Source organism: Schistocerca gregaria, chromosome 5 (assembly GCF_023897955.1).
Source record: "Schistocerca gregaria isolate iqSchGreg1 chromosome 5, iqSchGreg1.2, whole genome shotgun sequence".
Taxonomy (NCBI): domain Eukaryota; kingdom Metazoa; phylum Arthropoda; class Insecta; order Orthoptera; family Acrididae; genus Schistocerca; species Schistocerca gregaria.
The window spans coordinates 480,834,642-480,847,139 of NC_064924.1; the positions used below are offsets into that span (position 1 = coordinate 480,834,642).

The window sequence follows — 12,498 nt, forward strand, 5'->3', positions numbered from 1 at the left end:
GGGCCCCAAAAACAATTCTTTGAAGATCTCAGACATGCACTAAGTTACTAAAAGCCTGAAGAAGTGCTGAAGACAGAAACGTAACAGTCAGAAGGAGACTATGAAGATACTGAAGCACCAACCACACACTTCTTACATCCTGTCACAGAGTAAAAAGATGAACAAATCTTCTGAAGATATTAGTGCATCAATCTAAATGGAATATGTTCTTTCAGGGAACATCGTAGTCGCTCCACTAAAGAACCACACATATGCAACAAATTCGGACACATTTTTCCTGAATCTAAGGATGAGAAAGTGGGACATGCACATTAATTGCAATAAGACTAGTACCACACCACCTCCAACAACAGATCCCATTACACTATAGTATTGTTGCAGCCTAAGTACGCGACATGTCAGTAGCCCATTAGATTTGATGTATAAGCACTTGTTAACTTGTTAATTATGGATACAAGTTCTTGTTACTGCTCATACATGGCTAAAGAAAAACTTAAAATTATTGAAGAAGCAGAAAAAATTGGAAACTGTGTGGTGGAGGAAATATGATGTGAATGAGGGTTGTATTTGCGACAGGTGAAAAAACAAAATACGGCTTTACGAAACGAACGGCAATTGCCGGGCATTTTGTGGCCACAATGCAAAGCACATGGACCTCGGAAAAAGGCTCTGCTATTATACAGACCAAACCACAGGCTTTAGCCAAAGAACTAGGTGTCGCTGGTTTTGAAGCTAGCCAGGACTGATTATCAAGATTTTTCAGTCAACATGGATTAGGCCAATTGAGGAAAACTACCATCTTTGAACTGCTTTCAGGGAATTATGAGGAAAATTAGTGAATTTTCATTGCTACATCATAAATTTGCACCACAAACATTATTGTACATCATCACAAATTGGTAACACTCATCAAAAGGGGAACTGAGCATCATGATACAAACTGGTGGCAGTGAGGTAACACCTTATGTGACATTTAAAAGGAAAAGTAATCACAGGGGGGGGGGGGGAGGAGGGGGGGGAAGTGAAAGGCATATTGGTGAGACCTATGGACATAACCTCGTTGTTGACTGGGTGTCGCATGTTTGGAAATGTCACTCTAAAGGATTACCGAATTTATGTAACACATCAGTCCTGAACAGCTTCTGCAGATATACAACTGGAGAACTGCAAGACAAGTTACAAAAAGGGAAAACTGACTGTCATCCATGTAGGTCTAATATGTATCATGCAACCACTAGATATGTGTGTAAATTTCCCATTCAAAGTTGCACTTTAAAAAGGGTTACATGCAATGGATGGTGTATACACAAACACAAGTTAACACCAGTATTTCATTTTTTCCACCCTCCCTTAAAATCAGGGGGCGCAGATTATTTATATGTACACAGTAACCTGAGAAGATTTATTTCACTGACATGTTGTGAAAACCATAACTTCCAATGAGTAAAATTATTAATACAGAGATCAGTCTGCTATAGCAGCACAAAATTTTATACTTTCCCAGCAGAATAAGAGACCATATACATTGCACAAATATCCTATTTGGAAGAAAGACAGCAGACCTCATCTCGAAGTAATATCATGAGTGTCACACTTTTACTATTTGTGTTACTGAAAATGGTTCATTATCTTTCATTTTCAACCTCAACTCTGTCCTGGAATCGCTGATGCTAATGCATAATCACAAAAGAAAAATTCTTACCATCTTGCAACTTCACTGACCCTTTTAATTTTCTCTTCCATCTCTCTTAGTTTTTGCTTTTTATCTTCAAAGTCATCAACCATGGCAAAAATCTCTTCCAACTGTGACAACACTGGTGTTGAAGTGCTAGGTGCACCTATCATAAGGAGAAGAAGAACAGTCATGAATTCTAGAGCTAAAAAAGCTGGTTTCCAATTTGTACATTGTATGACTCTTTGGGTAAATTGCAACAGCAATTCAAGTACTTGCAGAAACACTTGGGAGGATTACAGCGAATTTTTAAAGCATACCGAAAGATGTCCCTATCGTCTTTAGATTATTTTTTTAACAGACTAATGATGTTAAAATCTCATACCTCCTTGCAAGACACCTGCAGGATCAAAAATGTCTCCCTCCAAAGTCACACATTTCTTCTTGATGTTCTCATTAAACGTAACCTCACGTGCCATGTCCATATTGTTTGTAATCATTGTTTCACCAAAGACATACTGGAGGACAACACGATATTTGTCATCAAATTCCACAAGGTGTATTGCTGGTACTATATTTTCTTTACCAACCTAAAAATTAAAATAAAAAATTAATGCATTGACAGCCCCTGAAATAAAACGGAGTGTGCTTATATTTTTAGTAACACCACAAATACTTACCAGCTTTTCTGCAGCTTTAACGTACTTAGGTTCAAGAGCTCTACCAATTATTCTGTTTAATGGAACAAATGTTGTACGACGTGGTAAATCACCATTTTCTAGGAGCTTTCTGCCAGTTACTTCATTATCAATTACAATGTTGTACAGCTGAAACAAATTTACACACATTTTACAAAATGTTGCCAATTGTAATGTGCCAAACAATTAATACAGAAACAAATATATAATAAAATTCTCAGTAGTACATCAGCTTGTTTAGTTTTAGTGATGGACCTTCACTATTCATGCTTGAAAGAAAATTATTACATATCTTTTATTGCCTCTGAATGCCATATGAAACCTTTACAAATTCGCTTGAAACAAGAAAAGAAAAAAAGAAACAAAAAATCTACTTTTTGACTTTCTGCCAATTCCTTGACCATTGTAAAACTTTTTAATTTAAGCCACGTATCATTTTCGCAGCTCTTACAAATTGCGCATGTAATTCCCACACAACAAAGTGCGCTAGCTGGCCTAATCAATCAGATTAAAGATGTTCACATCCCAGCAAATAATAGATTCTCTCTCTTGGTGTCACTAAAATGTATACAGATATCACCCAGAGCTGAAGCTATACCCATTATCAAAAAAGTTACACAAGTTTAATAAAACGAGACAAATAGAAATTGATGAACTGAGTGATCTTCACATGTTAGTCCTGTTTCTGAGCTACTTTAACTTCACTGAACACATATATGAACAAAAAGGAGGCCTACCTATGGGGAACTGCCTATCAGAAAACCTAGCACTCAAGAGGAGGGTGCACTCACATATTCAGTGTATTCTGAAAACCCACTACTTATGAGTGCATAATGCAAAACAGTTCTTCTCATCCATGGCGCCATAAAAAAGCTTATTTTCATTCACTACTTGACAGGGTAATGAAATATCCTTTAAGTGAGGTGAATACCACTGAATTGCATACACTGAAAAAGGCAGCATCTAACAATTGCTTTGATGCAACACTAATTATGAGATTATACACCAAGAAACAGAAGTAACAAACTAGGAATAGAAATCAGGTCACATTCAAAAGAAGTGAACAAAAGAAAAAAGATAGGTCTTTAGTTTTACCATACTGGGGTCATTTCCCGATAAGGCATTTGGTTTAGAAAAACGAGGCTGTAAATTGGCTTCAGGACAGTGAGCAATGTAAGGATCATATATTGTACATGCTGTGGATAACAGTTAGGCATATAAAGCATCCAAGGTATATAAAATGATACATAGTGACTGGCAAGTTTTGTGTTGGGCAAACTGGGGAAACTTCAAAATGTGATTTAGACAATATGTTAATGAATCTAGTTACTCAGAATTTACTATTCATTTAAGAGAGTAAATGTGCTGTTAATGGCAACACTAGAAACATAACCATACTTCACAAGGCAGGAGAAGGTCGATTATTGAATATCCTGGAAGAAATGGAGATGTACACTCACATGACAAAACACCCTGACAATGTACTTAATGACAGAGTTCTGTAATAAGACGTATATAAATTTTTTTAACAGTTTTTTGAATGAATAGGTTTGGATTAGAGTTTTCTCTGTTTTCCTGCGTGTGAAATTTATTAAATTTGGCAAGCTATGTTGGGTTAATCCAGATCCGTGGTGGCAACCTTGTCGTGTGGTAAGAGATTTTGTTGCATTATGTCCCTCTACCTTACTGTACTGTTTGTGACAGTTAACATCAATTTTATCGCTTTACATATATTCTACCCTTATTGTTAATTGTCCAAGTGCAGTATTTAATACATATACAGGTAGTGTGTACATGCCAGATGTATCTACATGTGATCTCAGAGCAACATCAGTTTTGAAACCATACAGAATCTGTAATTGCCATGCACAACATTTGATTTGGATGTACACAATATGTATGCAACTTTATGTTTCTACTATTAAGTATACAAAATATTATTATGTTGTAAATGTCTACACATATACTTTTGTTTGTTTGTCCTCTGTATTGGATGCCTTTGACAATGTGATATAGAACCAAGTGCCAGTCTGCCAATTACATTTTTTACAAGCAGCTAATGATGTACAGCGAGAGATCTTAACAAAATTAAGATGCAAATGCACGTGAAGTGAACAATACTTTAAATGCAAACTTATGTGAACTGAAGAATAAACTAGGCACACACTTTCATGAACTGATCACTTAACCATACACACACTTTTACAACCTGAACAATAAACTAGAAACACACTTCCACAATCTGAACAATAAACTAGACACAAACAACTGTACATTGAACTACAAAATAGACAAAAACACATCCAAGTCGAAGACAATGAAGCAGGAAATAAAGAAATACATGCGAGAGTTAATCACAAATTTGAAAATGAGCTGATAGGATTGACAAATAGGTACTGAACATTCTGACTACAATCAGAACGGTAAACCATGATAAAGGGAAAGAATCTGAGATGGCTGAAGTTCAGTCTCAATCTTACAGCAACGAGAAGTTCACAGAGTTGAGTACAATGATTCTTGATGCCACTGTTGACAGACAAAAGTTATTTTATGAAAGTAATTTAGACGGCAAGTTGATTTCTGTAATACTAAAACATTCTTCTGACCTAGGAATTACATTTAATGAGATGTATCGTTTGTTCAAGGTCCAACAAAATTTCAATTCTGTGACTGATAGAAGCTTGATATGAGAGGATAATGATTCTTTAATGCAAGGAAGTTGTAATGGTAACTACTACTCCAGTGTAATGATCAACAATTTCACTACCAATGAACAATTTAAAGTCTCATACTCCTGGATTCCTAAAGACTAGTATTTGTGCATAACACTTGTCTATCAGATACTACATATGAGGAAAGTACGGCATGGAAAAATTTGACATCTGAGGAGTGCAAAACAACATTCCCTGATTGCCAAGCTTTTGGAGAACAAATTGCATAATTTACTATGTCTTGATTAATATGCCATGAATTGATAACTGGACTCTACAACAGTTTTGGGAAAGAAATCCAGGAGGAACACTTGACAAAGAAAGCAACAGAAGGAAAAAAAAGGAAGGAGACTGTACACTTCTTTTGGAAGGAAGAAAAAAATGTCTGGAAAGGGAAGACCTTCACTTTCAGGTGGTAACAACTTAAGATTGCTATACTACTTTTCATGTAGAAATTCATTGTGTGTACCATAACAATCGAGTTATAATAAATGGTTGAGAACACTTCCAGTGACAGTTTGGAAAATTATGTCTTTCTGCTGTGCTCGTGTGACCACCTCTATGCAAGGGAAGCAAAATCATGACTGATAATGTTTTGGGAGCTACATTTCATCTCTGATAACATTGGTTTGTTTCACACAACTTTGTGTGTGCAAGTGTCTACATGTTTAACAGAGTGAGCAACACAAATGTGTTTTCTATTTGATACTGCTGCCTGTTTTTTTCTGTTTATGCACAAGGTGGCATCATTATATTATCAAACACAAGCTACTTGTTTGTGAGAATAATGGAATATCAGCACACATGACAACTTTGACCTGGTGTGTGCCTCACTGCATGGCACTGTGAAGCTACTACCCCAAGACATCACACAATATCAGTTGGTAACCACCAATGTGCATAAAACACACTGTGCCACCTGTGATTCAATGTGATGTGGAGTTACCATACACACGGGTGTGGAGTCTGTATGTTTGTAAATACACGCACGGAAGTTACACACCACCACAGAATGTCAGTTACACGAGACGAATGACGTGCCAGTTAAGTTTTTAATCAAGCAGAGCAGCTGCGAGTGAATTGCATATTTAAAATCAAAATGGTATGAGGTAAAATATGTTCACACATGAAACTTCCTGGCAGATTAAAACTGTGTGCTGGACCGAGACTAGAACTCGGGACCTTTGCCTTTCGCGGGCAAGTGCTCTACCACTGAGCTACCCAAGCACGACTCACGCCCCGTCCTCACAGCTTTACCTCTGCCAGTACCTCATCTCCTACCTTCCAAAAGCTGTGAGGACGGGGTGCGAGTCGTGCTTGGGTAGCTCAGTTGGTAGAGCACTTGCCCGTGAAAGGCAAAGGCCCTGAGTTCGAGTCTTGGTCCGGCACACAGTTTTAATCTGCCAGGAAGTTTCATATCAGCGCACACTTCGCTGTACAGTGAAAATTTCATTCTATGTTCACACATGGTTACTATGAAATTTTGAGATATGTACGCACAAGCACTTATTTTACTTGTGTAAACTGTGTGCACAAACTTCTCTGACCACTTCTGTATTCTTTCCTCATTTCCAATCTTACATTTGATATTTATATGACTAAGTTTGAAGCATAATGAATCTTATCTGTACATTTTATCAGCAGAAAAAAGTGTGTATGAGAGAGAGAGAGAGAGAGAGAGAGAGAGAGAGAGAGAGAGAGAATAATCATGATGTTAACACTGATTATGATATAGTTTAGTTCTTTAAATACATTCAATATTTAAGATTTCACCTTTTGAATGGTAGCAGTAAGTTTTGCTAATCAAGCAACTTACTGCACTGCTTGTGTTATGCATCCAATATTAATATCATTTTTCAAGCTGTAACATGTGTGATCTTAAGGCTATAAGAAGGAGAATTTAATCGTACACTAAAAACTAATTTTGTTTTCTTGTATAACCCTGCTTGCAATATCTCTGTATTATGATTAATGTATTTGCATTAAGTATTTACAGACTGAATGCATATTAAAAACAAAACTGCATTATTATAAGGCCAAAGATGAATTCTTACCTATTAATAATTTATTATTCAGCTGCAGACCGTCATATAAACAAAGCCTGAAGTACCAGCAATTAGTAATTATGTAGTTCTCACTGAGTAATCCACACAGTTATCTTCACTTCCAGACACAGATGACTTGCACTCATGAGGGTTTATTGTAGTAGGATCAATAATCCCCTGCCAATTTCTCTGTGGTACTCTTCATCCCCCAGTTTTTTGCATGTTTTATACAAACTGCTCAGGCAGATGTTAAGATGCTGTGCACTACCTTATTTGTACACCTTTCAACATCTGTACTTTTGAATGTATTGAACTTCTCCACACTTCATCCACGTCTACACCAGTTTCACATGGTTATGACAGTGGTACATTGACAGTCTAAGAAAGTGACCATGCTGCTTTGCAATTTCAGCTTTCATAAACTTAGTGCATAGGGTTTTGGACATTAACAAGAAACAGCAACTCTGCTTTGATCTGAGATGAAATAGGTCAACTGCATAATGAAGTTTGCTTTTTTGTCATCGTAATTTCAACGTAGTTCCCTTGTACAGTACTGTACATGACAATAATGAAGAATCATGGAGATACAGCAACAACAGTTCCCAAAACTACCATTGAAAGACACTTTACTTCTTGTCAAAATGTGTATCTTTAGAATTGTTAGCCGCTGACATCTTAAAAACCAGCTTCACTCTTCTGATCTGACAAAGCACTGTAAGCTGATTACCTTAGCCAAATGTAGTTTTTAGTCCAGCATACCCACTGCTCATTTCCCAAAACATTCTCCTTGCACAGTTTTGACTGTCTTCAGTTTCTACTAAGTAATAAATTTGAAATGAGCCAGCTTCTTTCTTTCCTTGCATTCTATTAAATAACTGTCCTCATGGCTACGATACATTCTGTAAGTCATTTTTGTCTTTGTCTATTTTCTTGAAACCCATGTCACTTGGCATCGTCAACAGGGTCAATCTGATTGTCACGACTTTCGGCTACATTCACATGTAAAACTATTTTTTCTGCTGCAGGACATTCACATTTAGCATACATAATGAATACTTTGACCACCAAAGCATGTTTTCAAAATCAACTGCATCATCCATTTCCTTTTTGTGCTTGTGCTGCTCACAAGATGACTTGGGAACAGTCGAGCCACAGACTTGCATAGACACGTTAAATTTGCTGGATATTCGCTATACAGTCTTCAAATAACCAGCTTTTGTGTCTACTACTGTTGCTGGCATCAGCAATATTTCTGCCTTGTGCCATATTGGATTTGGTGGAATACCAACTTTTAAAATAACGATACATAGGGAACACTCTTCCTGTTGCTAATTTGTGCAGGATTTAATGTGACTGCTTCCTGTCATTCACAATGAACACTACAAGAGCAAAAATAATCACCAGACTCAACACTAGGACTGAAATGAACAATAAGCAGAATACACCACAATTTGCACAGAACAAAGACAAGCAAGTTAATGACAAGCAACAGGCAGTGAATGTTGTGACACTTAGGCTTGCTACTGTGCTTCCAAACTTGACCCACCTTTGTGCTCTGAACTCTAGTACCTCAACAAGTACATGATTCACAATTATCCAATACAGAGAAGCAATCGAACCTTAAGCAATATGCTCAAAACATAATGTCAACTGTAAATTCCTGCAATGCACTGTTTGAAACCTGAGACTGTTTTAATGTAGTGAAGTAACATAATACCCTGAGTTAGGATGAACTATAAACTAAGTCCATTTTGTTAAACTGTAGATGACCTAAGTAGGCTTCCAAGAAACACAAAGAATAGTGTCTGACATTACACTGTTAATGAAAAAACTATCAGGTTACAACCTAGTAGTTATACATAAATGAACTATAAATGAGAAATGAGTGAGAACCCAATTTTACAGTGAAAAATTGAAGGTTCAAAATATAACTTAAAAAAATCAAATTAATAACACAAGGACAAACCTGTACACCACTTTCAACTAATGAAACTGAAGGGCAAAGGAGACAGTTCCATCCCATCTCTCTCTCTCTCTCTCTCTCTCTCTCTCTCTCTCTCTCTCTCCCCCCAAATCAATCATTTTAGATGTTTCCAAATACCAGAAATTTATCATTGACAGTCACCATCCAACAACAATGAGGGTCCTACTTCGCTGTCAAAAAAGGTACAACATCAGTTTCACGTGCTTGGTTTGGATATTTCGGAAACTTTCACTTACCCGTCCACCTGCTGCAGCCTCAAGAGCCATGGCCTTACTCATGTCCTTTATTTTCACTAGCCTTGCAACCATTCCTATAATGGACTTTTTGTTGAAGTTTGGCTCAGGATCGGTATATTCAAAAAACAAATATGGGTACCTGTCGAAAAGAAGGAACAAAAACACATTAACTACAATTTTGGAGAAATGAGAAAAAAAGAAGAGGTGGTGAGCGGAGAAGAGTACAACTACTAATACACACAGAATCCCTTCCAGAATGTGTATTGCATTCTGCATTGCTTACTGAAATGGATGTCTGACATATCAACAACTTGCTATGTGAGACCAACTTGGACTCTTAGGACTTAATGTCATCCAGGCCAGCAAGTCTAGTGGATTCACAAGCACTTTAAACAAGTTAGACATTATGGTGTCACAGAGGCACTGCCTTTACCACTTACAAGCATACAGTTCAGTCACAGTAATGTGATCACCACCTATGTTTGACATCAACATGTAATAAACAGTCAAATGGCAGGTGGCAGCACTAGACATGGAGGGTATATGTCGTATGTCAGGAAGATGCAGAAAACAGTGCAGTTGTCGTCATAATTTAGAAAGAGATTGATTTATCTGACCTCGCAAAGGGCCTGATCACTGGCTTTTGGTGCAAAAGTGAAAGCATTTCCAAAATGGGCAAGTTTGTTAACTGTTTGCTTGCTGCAGTCAAGGTATATATGTGGACAAGGAAAAAAAATCCCGGATTTTCCGATTAAAAATACACTTTCTCCCGGATGAAAATATACTTTTTCTGTGTTAAGTGACAGTATACTCTTATTCGGCACTGTAAAACTCAATCCTTTGAAAGTTAATGGTTTTACCTACCGGAGTAGAATTTCCTGGCACTTTAGAAAACATAACCCATGGGGGAAAAACACATTTTGAAAGACCTTTGATGTGCAGTAACTTGTACGCTGCATATTTTCGTATTATGAAGGTATAAATTCGAATTTCAACAAACACTGCATGTCACTTTCCAAAGCATTGAAATCGAATTTGCGATGAGCTTTTGTAAGCCAGTCATAGCTCATGTCACGTGATCTTACCAGCTGATGACAGCATAGGACAAGTGATGTAGTCAGCCAATAGCAAGATCACACTTAAGTAGCACGAACACACAAGTAAGAACAGTTAATATACATAGCATTCACCTGTAATACTGGTCTCTAAGATTAATAAGCTGGAAGAGAAGCTAAGCCTCCACATATAATGCTGATATTTTCTGTGCTTGTTACATCACACAAATGTGCCAGTAAAACTTTTAATAACGACGTAAATGTCTGATCTTCTGGGATCGAAATTCTTCTAAATAGTCGTCCTCAAAGAGTTGATTTTTAAATGAGAGTCAAACGCTTTGTGATTTAAGAAATTCATCGTAGATTCACGCAAGTAGCTCATCTTACGTAAAAGGAAATCATCTTTGAATGGAACGATTTTCAAACCACCATTCGCAATATTTTCCCGCGACCTGTTAGAAATAGGTTCGTTTCAGCAGTTGCAAGATAGTGCCAGACAACAAGCATCACCGCGCTTGCGCAGCTACGATGACACAGGAAGCCCATATGTTCGTATGTGTAAAACATTAAAAGATCTTACATTATGTATTAAAAGAAAAGACATCAGAGGATACTTCAAGAACTTCGGACTTTCGTGAACCACACTAAAATGCACAATTCGGCTTAAAATGCACATTTGTATGCAAATTTTCTTGGAGTACCAATACTGTATTATCTCATGTTTGGTTCTTAATTACGGCATAATGCCATATGTGCACTTTAAATGCAGCGAAGAGTTGAAACCAGCCAATAATGTGAAATTAAACACTTCGTTTCAAATAAATTGACTGCCTCAACAGAAAAGATTAATAAAAGCCAAATCTCTTTAACAAACCGGACAAAATAACTTCATTGTTCTGTAAGGCGATTAATGTTTAACTGTCAGAAAGGTGGAAATAAAATCTAAAACTAATAACATATTTTAGCCTTCATAATTACGCTAACATATTTTAATTCATTTGATAGCTCCCGGGTGCAAAAATCTGCTTTGTTATCATTCAACGCAAGAGCAATAAACGAAGAGGAAACAACAAAATCACTAAACGTAAACACAGGTCACGTGGAGACTCCCCACCACAACTCAGACTGGTCTGTGCATCAGCCCCAGGTTTACTAATTTCCGAATCGGGGCAATATTAAGTAGTGGCGCCCAGCCACACTTCTGAAACGAGAAGCGGGAGAAGGTACTACTCATAGGCGAATCAACTGTGCATGCGCAAGAGGCCGCCCACAACGGCTCAAACGAATCCAATTTAAACAGCCGTCCACCATGTTCACTGAAGGCAATTTGTTGTTACAAAGCATTGCATAGTCTTCCTAAACCCTTTGACACACTTTGTTGTTGGCAGACGCTTGTATGAGCACTGTTTTGTTGTTATATACAGGGCAATTCCTTTACAACTTAAGTTTTATTTCCTTTCTTTTTTCTTCTCCTGTTCATGTTTTGTTGCTGCGGTAATATTCTGCAATAGCAGGATACAGTAATATCCTTTGTTAGAGTATTGGTTCTTACCAGTCAAATTCACATAAATTTAACTGAAAACTAAAACAATGAAAAATTCCCGGAAATCTAAACAATTCCCGGGTTTTTCCCGGTTTTCTCCCGGATGAAAAATTTCCCGGATCGTATACACCCCGTGTAGTGGTTAAAGTGTATTGTGCAAGACAAAACTGCTTTATCCAAAACCGGCAGCTGTGATGCACCACAGGACATAGGTGATGGGGGATGAATGACAGCTATGGAGATGTGTACAGGCGAATAGGTGTGAAATTGATGAGCAATTGACCACCCAGATGAACTAAGGAGGCAACCAATAGTGGTGCCATGATGACCTTTCTGTGAGCATTGCTTTGTATGGTTCTCGGCAGCTGCTGCCTGGTTCATGCACCCATGCTGACTGCTGTTCATGGGAGAGGAAAAAAAAGGCTGGAATTTGCATGAAAATCCCGCAACTGGATAGAGTGGCGACATGTGGCTTTTTCAAGATGAATCACGTTTTATGCTCCATCAGCGTGAAACACCTGGAAGCAAACACCCTGTACCAATTGTAGATGTCC

General features: G+C 37.5%; 1 protein-coding gene across 1 annotated transcript in view; it reads right to left on the minus strand.

Annotated features, from left to right (window-relative positions):
* LOC126272282 (structural maintenance of chromosomes protein 2) overlaps window positions 1-12,498 on the minus strand; it is a 131,033-nt gene that overhangs the window by 34,473 nt on the left and 84,062 nt on the right. The window contains exons 11-14 of the mRNA XM_049975040.1: window positions 9,347-9,485; window positions 2,353-2,499; window positions 2,058-2,262; window positions 1,703-1,838 (exon numbers count right to left, since the gene is read on the minus strand). Of these exons, the coding sequence (XP_049830997.1) occupies window positions 1,703-1,838; window positions 2,058-2,262; window positions 2,353-2,499; window positions 9,347-9,485 (627 nt within the window). The remainder of the gene's footprint in view (window positions 1-1,702; window positions 1,839-2,057; window positions 2,263-2,352; window positions 2,500-9,346; window positions 9,486-12,498) is intronic.